We start from the raw sequence: 14,182 nt of genomic DNA, 5'->3' as shown, positions 1-14,182 counted from the left end.
TCTCATTCTTTTATTTCTATCTCTATTGAATTGGTAGACTATACTGCGACCAAATCACATAATTTGTTGTGATGGCGGCATTTGTTTTCAACATCCTTGCCCTTTCTGGTTTTAGCAGAATAAATCCTAATTCATTCAGCTTTCCTGAGTGGCATATCAAAATAAACACACCGTCCGTGTTTACTTCTCTAGCTGCCTCTACGTATTCTCTCTGGTTTCGAATTTGTAAAGCAGAATTAACAGAGGAATTGTGTAGCAGCCCTTGCACGCCAGCAGCTGTGAGTCGTTGTTGCGGTTCTCAGCAAGCCCCTGCCCCCCCCCCCCCCAACCCCAGACCCGCGCTGCCGGGTCTTTAACGTGGTCAGTTCCTCCAGCTGATGTCATCATTTAGCTGCTCTTCTCCACACCTTGGCCCATCCCTTTGTAACTTCATTTTGCTCTTTTTTAATAGTGTTTCCAACTCAAAAGAAACAGCAAAACCCACCAAAAAGCCCGATTTGACTCTTCATGAGGCTGGGTGCCCCACTCCCAGCTTCACACCCGGTGGCCGTGGGATGTGCACCGGGTTGATACAGAATTCAGTCCACCACGCTGAGAGGGCGCGTCTCCCGGGCCAGGGTGGGGCACCAGGTTAGGGGCGGCCTCCCGTCTTCTGGCTTTACTTCCCCGCAGGGGACACCGTAGGCGGCCGTGCGGTCCGGCCACTGCCCCCCGCCCCTCGCGTCCGGCCGCGCCGTGGGTTGCGGTCTCTGTGGGGGTGGCAGCTCCTGTCCGGGAGGTTTGCGCCTGGCGGGGCACCCCGGAGCCGCGGGGAGCCCAGAGGCGAGGCCCAGGCGGGGTGGGGCGCGTCCGGGCGGGGAGGGCGAACTCAGGCAGTGCAGGGGGCGCCGAGGGCAGCGGGCGGGCGGACGCGGCGGAGGAGCGAGCGGGACGAGGGCTGGCTGGTGCCGGGGCCGCCCGCCCGAGGGGGAGGAGGCTGTGCCGCCCTTGCTGCAGGTTCGCTGTCGAGCGCACAGGAGGCAGGGACATGGGTAGGGTGCGGTCTGCGCGGGGCCCGAGCCCGGATCTCTTCCATTTCCCCTCTCACTCGGCCCCGAGCTGCGCCGCAGACGGCAGCAGCTCCCGCTCCGCCAGAGCCGCCTGACCGCCGGGCCGGGGTGCTAACCGCGGGGCCCGCCAGCCCGCCGGCCCGGCCAGCCCAGCCCAGCCCGGCGGCCCGCAGCCCCGCCGCCCGCCGCCCCCCGCCGCCGCCGCGTTGCCAAAACAAACGGGCCGGCCTATTTATTGGCGGCCGGCGAGCCGGGCAGCTCAGAGTCGAGGCGCCGAGGGGGACAGCGCGCCGCCACCAGCCAGGGCCCCGGGCCCCCGCCCCGCACCTGAGTCCCGCCGGCCCTGCGCCGCGCCGCGCAGCCCATGGCGCCCCCACCTGGAGCCCCCCGGAGCCAGCCGGACGCCTGAGCCCCCGCAGCGCGCCCGTCGACTCGCCCACCCACCAGCCCACCAGGCGCCCTCGCCCGCCCCTCGCCCGGGCTCCCCTGCCATGTCTCCCGCCCGGCTCCGGCCCCGACTGCGGTTCTGCCTGCTCCTGCTGCTGCTGCTGGTGCCGGCGGCGCGGGGCTGCGGGCCGGGCCGGGTGGTGGGCAGCCGGAGGCGGCCGCCGCGCAAGCTCGTGCCGCTCGCCTACAAGCAGTTCAGCCCCAACGTGCCGGAGAAGACGCTGGGCGCCAGCGGGCGCTATGAAGGCAAGATCGCGCGCAGCTCGGAGCGCTTCAAGGAGCTCACCCCCAACTACAATCCCGACATCATCTTCAAGGACGAGGAGAACACGGGCGCCGACCGCCTCATGACCCAGGTGAGCGCGACCCGCCCTCGCAGGGCGCCGCCGCTGAAGCGCCGCCACCTGCCCGGCCCTCCCCGCCCCCCTGGCACCTTTTCTCGACTGGCTGGCACGCCCCCTGGCACCTGCCCCTCTCGCCAAGCCCAGCCGCCTGCTGCCCAAGATGGGCCGGCCAGGGGTCCCGGCGGCAGTGCGGACACCCGCGGACCCGCCGGAGGTGGGAGAAGAGCGCCCCACTGCCAAGCGCCACGGCCGAGCCTGGTGGCGGCAGCCCCACTGCCCCAGAGCGCTGGCAGCTGAGCTCAGACTCGGCACCCGGAGGTACCTCGACCCGGCCGCCTCCCGCGCCTTCGGGACCCACGCAGTCCCTCCTGGCCTAACCTTCCGCACCGCTGCGCCCCTCTCCATTCGGCACCCCTGAGGGCGAAGAAGCTGCGGGCGCAGAGGGCCGTTCCTCCCCGCGCGCTCTTGGTTCGCTGCGCTGCCCTCTCTGGAGCAGCGTTCCCCACCCCACCCCACCCCCCCTCCCGGGTCTGGGGTTAGGGACAGCCGGGAAGAGCTGAGCCGGGAGGCGGAGGTGGGAAAGGGAACTTGCCCGGCGAGCCCACGTGTCTGTCCCGGAGAGCTGAGCCGCGCCGCTGCGGTTAAGGGTGGGGTGCCGAGAACTTCGGGCTCTGGGACCGGACTTGGGGGACCCCTGGGCTTGGTGGCAGGGACGGGGAGTGTTGAAAGAGAAGAGCTAGGATGCCGGGAGAGGGAGGGAGCAGAACTAACGCTAGCTAGTTTCTGCAAGCTCCGAACAGGACCCGCTCAACCCAGGCACTGGGGAGCAGACTTTCTTCCCTGCATCTGGGGTCCCAAGGGATCAGAAACCTACGTCCCCTTCCTCGGTGGTCTCCCGGGGCTTCCCCCGCATGCAGGCAGCCTGCTCCCTAGGTGCTTTGGGAAGAACAGCTCCACCACAGCCCTCAGCCTGCGCCCTGGCGCCGGGGCTGGCCGGCCGGTGTCGGGGCCGAAGGTTGGCTGGTGGCCGGGCCGGGCCGGGCGCCGAGGAATGCAGATAAGGATCCGGGCCACGGGCTGGGCAATCATTGACAGCGCTCCCCAGCTCTGGACCCGGGGGAGGGGGAGAGGGGCGGGGAGCAGGGGCCCACGGGGCCGACTTAGCTGGAGGGGGGGGGGGGCGGCTGGAAGCCTGGAGGCAAGGAGCACACCGAGCTCCCTTCCTGGGCAGTGTGCTCCCCAGCTAGGCTGCTCGCCCAGAGGACGGCCAGGCCTTGGGCTGTAGCCGCTGTTGGCTCCTGGGAGACGGAGTCCAAGGGTCTGTGGGGCCCCCTTTGTGCGGGATGGGGGTAGGTTGAGACATGGGCTGTCCACATTTGGCGGCGCCTCGCACCCGAGTCACGGACTGTGAAAGGGTCGGCTCTCCCGCAGTCCCCTCCCCCCAGCCAACTGCAGGGTCCTTTGGGCTGCAGGCACGCGGGGAGTCATCACAGACCGTCGATCTCTCTCCTTCCCGCAAGGCGCGGCTCTACTCCCACCCCGTGTGAGACAGAGCGTGGAGCCGGCTCGCTGAGATCAGAGGCTCGGTTTCTCCAGCCGTTTCCCTGATAGGGGCGGCGCAGAGGTGCTGAAGGTTCTGGACTGAGGGAGAACCTTGCCTGGGATTATCAGCCTTGCGTGCGCCCCTTGCTGCGGAGGACGCTCCGGGTCGCCCTCCATCTGGCCCGGCTGGGCGCTAGCATTTCCACAGGCTTCTGGTTTCCAGGCTTCTGCATCCTCGGATTGGGTGTGGGTCACTTTTGGATCTTAAGTCCCAGCAGGAATACTCTGTGGCGCTGGAGAGATCCAGGCGGCCCGGGATTCCCCTCCCAACACGCCCCCACGTTGCTGGGGCGCTCTGCACCTGCCGCGCCTCCAGACCGAGTCGGGGGCCTCAGCCCTGAGGCTACGGTGACACCTACTGGGCACCTCCGGCCTTGCACGCCTAGCAGGCCAGCCGCAGGCAGTCGGCTCCGCTACCACCCCAACCCTGCGGGCAGAGGGTGGTTTCTGGCCTTCAGGTGCCTTGGTGGGACAGAGGGACTGGGCGCGGGAAAAGTGTAGCCGGGTCTGTGGAGGGATCGGTACCCCGATCTGAGGGGAAAGAGCGTGGGAGGGAGGGACCACTTATCAGAGGAGGTCGCCCCAAGGGTGCACCTCCCAACGCGCCCTCCAGATTTGTGGCGCCACCGTGCGGTCCAGGTCCCTGGAGCAGCCAGACACTAGAAGGGAAAGAAGCAAGTTAGGGCTCTCTGTTCCTAAAAGAGAGGGACAGAACAACCTCCCTGGTTTCCTAACTCCAGCGGATGCTCTGGGAGAGGCCGGGGGCGGGGCCACGCCTCCACCCGCATGCAGGCCGGCATCTCCCCCTAACTCTGCTGGCTTTCCCCTCCTAGCGCTGCAAGGACCGCCTGAACTCGCTGGCCATCTCCGTGATGAACCAGTGGCCCGGCGTGAAGCTGAGGGTGACTGAAGGCTGGGATGAGGACGGTCACCACTCTGAGGAGTCGCTGCACTATGAGGGCCGCGCGGTGGACATTACCACTTCGGACCGCGACCGCAATAAGTATGGACTGCTGGCGCGCTTGGCAGTGGAGGCCGGCTTCGACTGGGTGTATTATGAGTCCAAGGCCCACGTGCACTGCTCCGTCAAGTCCGGTGAGCCGCTGCCTGGGGGCTGGGCCCGGGGCCGGGGCCGCAGGGCATGGGCAGGCACAGGGCTCACTGCTGCCCAGAAGGTGAAGAGGCCCGCCAGGGGATGGAGGCGGGGACCCCAGGGAAGAGGACGTCCGCCTCGCTCCCCACTGCTGCTTGTGACCACCTGCTCACCCCCTGCCTGGTAGTGTCATGGCAGGAGCCTAGGGAGACAGGGCCCTGTCCCAGCACTGCTGGCGGCCGACCTCGCGGTCCACAGTCCAGAGCCTGCAGCAGGAGGTGCAAGACAGAGCAAGCTGGAGAGATGGAGGAAGCCAGGCTGGGACAGAGATGGCTTTCCCGCTCAGATGACTCAGAATGGAGGCGGGCGGTGGGGCCAGGGGCCAAGGGCCAGCTTATGCCCAGACACCAGCATGCCTCACCAGGAGCCGGGAGCCCAGAGACTCAGAACCCACAACCCTGCTGCAGGTCAGGCCCTTTAGGGCACTTTGTATGCTCCTCCAGGGGGTGCAGGCATCCCCAACCTCTCCCTCAGGGCCCTGAAGCTGGACAGTTTGGGGCAAAGCCAGCCACGAGGGGCAGAATAAACAGTGGACTCAATAAAATGGATTTTCCCAGATTGGCCGCCTTGTTGATCCGAATGGGCAGGCATTGGGGCCTTGCCCCTCCCTCAGATCTTGTCAGCATCCCTGTCACCTACACTGAACCTGATCACGGATGCTTCAGATGGTTCCCGTGTGACTGCCAGTCTGGCTCCACCTGGCTTCGGGCACAGCCCTCCATGCTGGCACCACGTAGCAGTCACACCCGAAGACCTGACACATGAGACCAGACCCACTGCTTACTATTCCCGAACCCACCTGGGCACACTGTGGTGACCCACCCCCATCCTCCCCTCCAGCACTTTCCTGCCAATTGTATCTACTTCAAGTCACGTCCACCCTTCACCTGCGAACACTGGCCCGACACCAGCTCCCCGAGTGGCCACTTCCATCATTATTCCCACCCACAACACTGCTCACCATCCCGCCCACCAATGCCACCGTGTCCTGTCCCCGCACAAGGACCCAGCACATGAACTGAAGATGGTGACTTTACCCTTGCCACTGAGTCACGCCCTGGCCTGACCACTCACTCTGAGGCTCCCCAGAAGTCTATAGCTGCCCACGGCTGGCCCTCCTCTCGCTTCTATCTGGACTCCAAGGGCCAGCTCTGGGACAGAACTCGGGGTGTCAGCCTGAGAGTGCAATTTTTGGGGAGTGTCTGAGCAAGGAGTGAGAAATGACAGGACATCCAGACCCCAGAGGAGCTAAGTGCCTTCTCCACGAGACTGTAGCTTTCGAGTTTCAAGTCACAGCTGACCACCACCTGGCTCAGTTCACCCCTGACCTCTCTGACTGCTCCACAACATTGCTTCACAGCGAGCAGACAGGGGCTTGGCCGGGGCTTCAGCAGGGTCCTTTCTTTCTCACTCATGGGTCTTGGAGCCACAATATGCTCCTCTCACTGGCAAAGGATTAGACGGGGGAGGAGGACAGATCACATCGTGGGTTGGGGTGTATTCAAGGCTGCACGGGAAGGGGGGAGTAGAGCCAGAATATGGTGATGGGGGGGGGCTCTTTGGGAGCGAGAGGAGCTCTGGGGAGGGGTGCTGTGACACAGCAGTAACACCTTCATGTCCCTTCTTCCCACAGAGCACTCTGCTGCGGCCAAGACAGGTGGCTGCTTTCCTGCTGGAGCCCAGGTGCGCCTAGAGAGCGGGGCACGTGTGGCCTTGTCAGCTGTGAGACCCGGAGACCGGGTGCTGGCCATGGGGGAGGATGGGAACCCCACCTTCAGTGACGTGCTCATTTTCCTGGATCGCGAGCCAGACAGGCTGAGGGCCTTCCGGGTCATCGAGACCCAGGACCCCCCGCGCCGCCTGGCACTCACGCCTGCCCACCTGCTCTTCACCGCCAATAATCACACAGAACCAGCGGCCCACTTCCGGGCCACATTTGCCAGCCAAGTGCAACCTGGCCAGTACGTGCTGGTGGCCGGGGTGCCGGGCCTGCAACCTGCCCGAGTGGCAGCCGTCTCCACACACGTGGCCCTGGGGGCCTATGCCCCACTAACAAGGCATGGGACGCTGGTGGTGGAGGATGTGGTGGCCTCCTGCTTCGCGGCCGTGGCTGACCACCGTCTGGCTCAGTTGGCCTTCTGGCCCCTGCGACTGTTTCCCAGCTTGGCGTGGGGCAGCTGGACCCCGGGGGAGGGTGTGCACTGGTACCCCCAGCTGCTCTACCGCCTGGGGCGGCTCTTGTTGGAAGAGGGCAGCTTCCACTCGCTGGGCATGGCTGGGCCGGGGAGCTGAGAAGACCCCTTCACTGCCCTCCTGCAGCTGCCTAACGCGGTCCAAAGGCCTTCCTGCCGAGAGGACACTGGCCCTGAAAGGGACCCGAGTGGGGGGCACTGGTTCCCACCATCTCCTCTTTCCCAGACACACCATGGAGACTTGACTGGGCAATGCCAGTGTTGACCACCCCACCTCGATGTAGGGACAGAGCTACAAGCTAAGCTGGTTGGGAGGGAGTGGTCTATCTTTCTATTCTAGAGACCTCTTGAGGCTGGCACAGTGGATTCCCCCACCTGGCCAGCTCTCACTTCGATTTTTCATACCTGCCTCCCCCAATGGGGAGGGCCCATTCCATCTGTCTGAGGCCCCTCGTACGTGGGCTTGCACCTCAGTCGATGCTGCTAGATTCCCTGGGAGCCAGCAGGGAGCTGGCTGGACTCAACACCTGCTGCCCAGAACTGAGAAGGCCGCAGGGTGGGGCAGCCAGTCTGGCCATCCTGAGGCATGACCTTCCTCCCTGGCCACACTCCTCGGGACAGAGACTGTTGCTGTCAGTGAGCAGAGTTCCTTGTTCCAGCCAATGTGATCATAGTGCCCAGGACCAGGGGAGCGGGCTGGATGTCCTTCTGCCCCTGCCCAGGCTACGCTCCCTGTTCTGCTGAACCATGACCCTCACCCCCCTCTCCGGTCAGTCTCCCCCACCTTATTTATTGGCTCGGAGGGGGAAGCCCATGGGAGAATTTTGGGGATGTTTTGGTCTTTTCTTCCTTTTGTAATAAAAATTATTTAAGTTGTTAGAGCCATAGAGTCTAGGATGCTGAGCAGGGCCAACACACAGTCTGGAGCCACGGGTGGGTCGGTTCAGGGGTGTGCTCACCTTCCTCCAAGAACAGAAACTCCCATGCTCCCACCTTTACTACAGGCCCTTCTTCACCCAGAAGCCCAGCAAAGTTGCCACAGAGAACTGGGCTCTGTGCCAGGCAAGGCCTTCCCATGCTGATCTCAAAGTTTGCCCTAAACACTGTTGGACCAGAGAGAGAATGGAGGTAACTAGCCCATGGTCACTTCACTCATCTAGAACCACCTCACTGGGCCTGTCGAGGCACTTTTCCTGCTTACTCAAGTCTGTCTCGGGGCCTGTTTCTCATCCTTCAGTGTGAATAACGGACTATGGTACGAGAAGATTTTGTAGAATTCACATCTGCCTTGTGGCCCCTTCTGACTTCTTGGAGAACTCAGGAGTCCCTAACCTAGCTGTTCTCAAACCTCAGAATCACCTGTGCAGTTTCTTTAAAAGTGATTCCTGGGTCCATTCAAACAATTCTGCTTTAATAGATCCAGAGCGAGGCCCAGGAAATTTTTACAAATACCGAACATGGCGGATGGTCCATGGACCACACTTTGAGAAACATTGCTTAGTCTAGAAAAGGCCCAGTTTATTGCCAAGACAAGGTGACTCCCTTCTTCATTTTTTCTGGGTCTCTCTATGCCAAGGCAGGTTTTTCTGTACTTGCTACAGATCAGCTGAGAGTCCCAGGTCCAGCGTTATACTTGTTAAATTCTCAGAAATTTCATAAGCCAGTTGATACAGGGCATGGTGGGAGTATTCACACCGTCAAAATTGGTGTATGCTACAAAGTAGAGTTCTCCCGACTGTGAACAGCCCGTTGCTAAAACATACAACTACCCTGCTTCTGTCCTCTTACAGAGATTACTGTTAGGGATGACTGCTCAGACTCTTACCTTCTCCTTCCCCCACCTCCATGGAGGAAAACTCCAGAGAAGTTGCCCTGGAGACTGTGTCATCTGGGAGGAAATAGGCCCCCACAAGCTATAATGACAAGTGCTGTCATTCAATGAAGACCAACTATCACCAGATGTTGTTCTAAGTGCTTTATATTTAGAGCATTATTTCATTCTCATACAACACTATGTGGTGTATGTTTTCATATTGCCATGTTCCAGACGAACACAGAAGCTGGAGGAGGTTAAGTAACTTGCCTGAGATTACACAGCTAGTGAAGAGGCAGGATTCACACCCCTCCATCTGGCTTTTGGGCCCACTGTTTTGACCACAAGGCTTTTTCTTTGGTGAACTTGGGCCCTCTCAGCATTTCAGGCCTGGAAGGCACTCTCAGCATTTCAGGCCTGGAAGTCAGCTTTGTCAGCACATCTAGAATGGACCCATGGCAGAGGTTCATGGACAAGGCTCGAAGGAACCAGAATGTCCGTGAACTCCTTTACAGTAAAAAACAGAAAAATGGAAGATTAAGGTCAAGATACTTTTGTCCATTCATTTTTACATTCTCTCCCTTAATGACATTCTTCATGGGTGTGGGGGAGGGGGTGAAGGGAGGGGAAGGATGACACCGACCCTTGTATGCCACACATTTGGTGAGTGAGAAGACGAGAGAGAGATTTTCCCCTATGGGTGTCCAGCTGCTTCTCCTACTGAGCCTGAGTACTCTCCATCCTGCAGACCCAGAACCATTTGGTGTCCCCAAATCTTTCTGTTCTAGATGGGCCTCCTTCGGAAACACACTTATTCTTCAGATAGAGAAGGCTGCAAAGACTCAGAAAAAAACCCAACACTGATCCAAATTCAGACCCTCAAAAACCAAACTTGGAGTGGAAGTGGGGGGCCAGTGGCTTTTCTGGGAACCCTGGGGCCAGATCTGAGTAGACTGTGTGAGCAGGGAGACATGGGGAGACAGCCAGGGAAGTCATGTTGCAGCACTGCAGTATCATAGTCCCAATCCCTCCCACCAGAGCCTACCTCACCCCGATGTCTGTAATGCCAAGGCCCAAAGGAGGGTCAACTGTGCTTCCCAGGCCCAGGCATCTACTGACCCAATGCCTGCCTCTCTTCTCAGGGTCAAGTACAATCCCCAAGGCTGCTGTGTCCACAATTGTGACCTGCATTCACCTGTTCAGTCATTGTTTACTAGACATTCTTGTGTCAGGTCCTGTGCCAGAGTGAGGGAAAGCAGTAGTCCCCCCATCAGTGAATTCTTGGGTGGGAGGAAGAAGCATGGGGAGACATATCCATGCTGTGTGCTGAGTGCTTTGGATGACCTCTCACAGGGGCTATGGGAATGCCACGAAGAGGCTGAGGGCTAGGAAGATTTCCTGGGCAGGTAGGTAGGAGGGTTTGCATGGCAGGCAAGTAAAGGAAGGGATCCAAGCTGAGGACACAGTAAATGCAACAACGTGGGGGCTTGAGTGAGCCTGGGGGCTTGGAGGAACTGCCACCAGGTCAGCCTCACAAAGCTATGTGGGCTTGACAAAACTGAGGTAGAGAGGTAGGCGGGGATCAGATGACACACAGCCTTGTATGTCACACATTTGGACTTCATCCTGAGGGCTTGGGGAGGGCCTGAGGGTTTGAAGCTGGGGAAGCTCACAACTAGATTGTTTCAGAGAGCTCACCCAGGTGCAGTGTGGAGGACGGTCAGAGAAGGCAGCTGTGGAAGCAGGGAGTCCATTTACTGGGGAGAGAAGTTGGTGACCTGGGTTGAAGAGGTGGCTCGGGGGTCAGAAAGAAGGTGATGGATTGTAGATTTTAGGAGTAGAATGGCCAGGACTTGAAGCCAGTTTGGGTGAGCCGTGAGGTTGAAGAAAGGGCTTAAGTTAACTTCAGGTGTTTAAACATGAGATCTAGCTTCCCCCGTGCCCAGAGCCCTTGACCGTGGCTCTTCTCTGGCCTCAGTGTCTGCACCTGTAAGGGAGATATCCAGGGCTATCCCATATAGATATCCTCTCTTCTCAATGCCCCAGGCTGGGCTAACCAGGTTCTAGGAACCCTCCAGGCTCCTGCTGTCTCTGCCTGCCCATCCCCCAATCAGGAGTGCATAGGGAGGAGATTCAGAGTAGCCCTTATAGCCCAGTCTAAGCAAATGCAACACTGGCACCTGAGTCCACAAGTCCTCCGGGAGACGTGGAGAGAGGGAGACCTGGAGTGTTGGGGTACAGGAGACAAAGTGGGGGAACCTGGCTGGGAGGCCCAGAGAGCCGCCTGGACAGACTGCCCTCAACACAGAGCCACTGCACCCTGGTCTACTTCTCTGTGCAGATGTGCCCTCTCAGGCACCCATTCCCTAGCTGTCCCTGCAGCCTTCACTCTCTTGTTTGGAGAGACCCAGTCATCCTGGGCATGGCTCTTCCCAAGCAGCGCAGAACTGCACTCACCTGAAGACACTGCCTTGGGGATGGTTTCTGATAGTCTGCATTGCTGTGCTGTGAAGGCTGGAGCTGAACGCATCAATCCTTTAGGCAACCAGGCCTGTTGCTAGCACTGGTTCCTCTGCAGCCGGTGTGTGTGAACTGGAAATAGGAGCCCCTCCATTAAAAAATTTAGCAAATCCCTCCCTGCCCCCCATAGAGATCCAACTAGAAACAGCAACTCTTCTGGTGTGGTGCCAGCAAGCCCATTTAAGAGAGAGCCTAGTGCAGGGGGCAGACTGGGGTACCAACACATCTGGATTTCAGCCCTGGCTTGCCTGCCCAGCCTAGAGCCTGTACGTAATGTACTCCGACAGCCTCTGCCAGGCTCAGCTGATTCCAAGAGTGATTAAAGTTTGGAGAGGAGTTCCCTACAGTGTCACACAGGAGCTCAGAGCAGAGTGCCTAGACGGGGGTGGGGACAGGATGAGTGACAAGATGAGGGCAATGACCGGGGACTTCCTGGAAGTGGTTTTGGGCTTCTGCCTTCTGGACTCGAGTGACTGGGGCAAAGGTAAATGGACGGATTATTGGGAACAGATCGTGGAGAGGTGCAGGGCATGCTCAGGAACTGGGAGACGGTGTGGTTTGGACTAAAGGTGCCAGGAAGGGAAACGGGAGCTGGGTGGGGAGTGAAGGGATGGGGTGCGAGGGTAGGGGACACTGTGCCCCATGGAAGGGGTGGAGCTGCGGGCCTGGTGGAAAGTGCTGGAGCAGGAAATGCCCCAAAGAAGTCTGAATGGTGGCTCATGGTGGAGGGTAGAGGCCCCTGCTCCCCACCTCAGAGGGGGCCCTGCCTCCATGGGGAAACCTCTCTGGTAGGGGTTGGCGGCGACTCCCCTACCCCGTGCCCTCTGCCCCCTGAGTGGAATGTGCCTGTTGGGGCTTGGCCCCATGTCCCACACCCCAGCCTGGATCTCAAAGCCTCTTTGTTCCATGGGGCTGAGTTGTGGCCAGCCCGGATCTGATAAGGCTGGTGGGGCAGATAATGGCTCGCCCTGTGTGCTGCACCACCCCAAGCCACACCCCGGCCACCTCGCACGCACGCACATCGCTTGGGGCCCCAGAAGGGAATAGACGCAGGGGGCTTCCTGGCCAGGTTAGAGTCAGGAAATCTCCACCTCTGGGCTGACCCTTCCTGCAGTTCATTTAAGACCCTCTCTCATCCGCATGGGAGATTGGGTTGAGAGAATTATCCCCATTTCAGAAATAAATTCTCCAAGAGGGAAAATGCCTTGCCCACAGTTATTTCTTTCATAATTAAGAGCATCAGTTGTGCTAAGTTTTCCATTTACATTATCTTTTAGAATCCTAGCAGCCTGGGGGCACCTGGGTGGCTCAGTCAGTTGAGCATCCAACTCTTGATTTCAGCTCAGGTCATGATCTCACGGCTGGTGGGATCGTGCCCTGCTTGGGATTCTCTCTCCCTCATTCTCTGCCCCTCCCCTGCTCTCTCTCTCTCTCTCTCTCAACTTTTTAAAAAGCTTATAAAAAATAAAATCCTAACAGCCTGTGAAGTGATGTTTCTAATTCCTACTTTACAGAGAAGAAACTGAGGCCCTGAGAAGTGAAGTTACTTACCCAAGGTCACACAGTAGCAGGGTCCAGACCAGAACCCAGATAGCCCTGCAGCAGCAAACTGAAGGAGGTGGGAACTGATGAGTCATCAATCCTAGAGGAATGGGAAGAAGGCATTTCCAGCCTCAACCTAAAAGATTTGATGGGGCTGGGGTGGCCAAGAACCGGCCAGGGAAGAACTGGAGGAATAATGTTCTAGAAGCTGTGAGAGGATCCCATGGTGGGAGTGGCAATGGTTAAAATATGTCCACAAATTGTTTGACACTTCCTCTCCTTTTGAATCTGGCCAGAGGCTAGGTCAGGAAAAGGCCATATAGCTCTGAGATTGCCTAGCTGGAGAAGCTACAGATAGACTAGCTTCCAGACCACAGCCAACATCAACTGTTAGCCATGTGAGTGTGCCATCTTGGGTGTCCAGCCCAATGGAGCCTTCAGGTGGCAGCCCTGGCCAACATCTAAATGTAACTACATGAGAGAGTCCAAGTAAGAACTGCCTGGCCAAGCCCTTCCTGAATTCCTGAAAAAAAAAATCATAAGCAAAATAAAATGTGTGATTGGAACTCTGAAGTTTTGGAGTGATTTCTTACACAACAATAGTAACCAGAACAAAGGGCAAAGAGGAACTTACGAAGGCATCTTCTGAGGCCTTAAACACACTTTTACACAAAAGTTTTTAAAAATGGAGTCACCATTGGGCTGGAAGAGGTGTGATGCCTCTTAATTATCATCTCCTCCTCCTCCTCCTCCTCCCTCTTCTCCTCTTTCTTCTTCTTCTTCTTCTTCTTCTTCTTCTTCTTCTTCTTCTTTCTCATTTATTTAAGTAATCTCTACACCCAACATGGGGCTTGAACTCAAGTGTTGGGTAAATAGATCTTTCCACAGTCAATTGACTAGAAGAATGTTATGTATCTGCTTTAGGGGCAGGATCCCCCATGATAGCAAATTCTTGGAGAAGTGAAGAGCCTTCTGGAAGGAAGGAAGCTCATGGATCTGAGCTAGTGGGTAATAAGGAGTCATCCATCGCCAAATAAAAAGCATGCTATTAGAGATTTTTAAAAACCCAAAATGTTAGGTGTTGAATAAAGTGCTCAAGAGCTGAGGCCAGATCTGAGAGATAGTCTGGACATTTCTATGGGCATTTGCTGGTCACATTTTCTCTGAGTGTCCCTGCCCACAGAAACTTGCAGGGTCTCAACAAGAAGGTCCCTGAAGGGGCACCTGGGTGACTCAGTCAGTTAAGTGTCTGACTCTTGGTTTGGACTCAGATCATGATCTCATGGTTCATGAGTTCAAGCCCTGCACTGGGACCTGCACGGACAGTGCAGCCCACTTTGGATCTTCTGTCTCCCTTTCTCTCTGCCCCTCTCCTGCTCACTCTTTCTCTCAAAAATAAACATTAACAAATCTTTTTGAAAAAAAGTCCCTGAAAATGGACTGGAAGCACCCTGTTATCCTTATAAACTCCAGGTGTGTTTGCATTTGGCTACTGAGCTTGCCTCCAAATGCCCAACTTA

General features: G+C 58.1%; 1 protein-coding gene across 1 annotated transcript; it reads left to right on the top strand.

Annotated features, from left to right (window-relative positions):
* The first annotated feature begins 1,327 nt into the window (after nucleotides 1–1,327).
* Nucleotides 1,328–7,664, top strand: IHH (Indian hedgehog signaling molecule). Its single transcript, XM_042997613.1, has 3 exons — nucleotides 1,328–1,852; nucleotides 4,276–4,537; nucleotides 6,229–7,664. The coding sequence occupies exons 1-3, from the start codon at nucleotides 1,541–1,543 to the stop codon at nucleotides 6,885–6,887; spliced, it is 1,233 nt and encodes a 410-aa protein (XP_042853547.1). The 5' UTR covers nucleotides 1,328–1,540; the 3' UTR covers nucleotides 6,888–7,664.
* Nucleotides 7,665–14,182: the final 6,518 nt, after the last annotated feature.

Source organism: Panthera tigris, chromosome C1, assembly GCF_018350195.1.
Source record: "Panthera tigris isolate Pti1 chromosome C1, P.tigris_Pti1_mat1.1, whole genome shotgun sequence".
NCBI classification, from domain to species: domain Eukaryota; kingdom Metazoa; phylum Chordata; class Mammalia; order Carnivora; family Felidae; genus Panthera; species Panthera tigris.
This window is presented reverse-complemented; position numbering and strand designations above follow the sequence as displayed.

What these genes read in the sequence shown, in the direction of transcription:
- IHH (XM_042997613.1), top strand. Translation starts at nt 1,541, where the DNA reads ATGTCTCCCGCCCGGCTCCGGCCCCGACTGCGGTTCTGCCTGCTCCTG. An exon ending in CCGACCGCCTCATGACCCAG is followed by an intron (nt 1,853 to 4,275) that starts GTGAGCGCGACC and finishes TTCCCCTCCTAG; the next exon opens with CGCTGCAAGGACCGCCTGAA. An exon ending in GCACTGCTCCGTCAAGTCCG is followed by an intron (nt 4,538 to 6,228) that starts GTGAGCCGCTGC and finishes TTCTTCCCACAG; the next exon opens with AGCACTCTGCTGCGGCCAAG.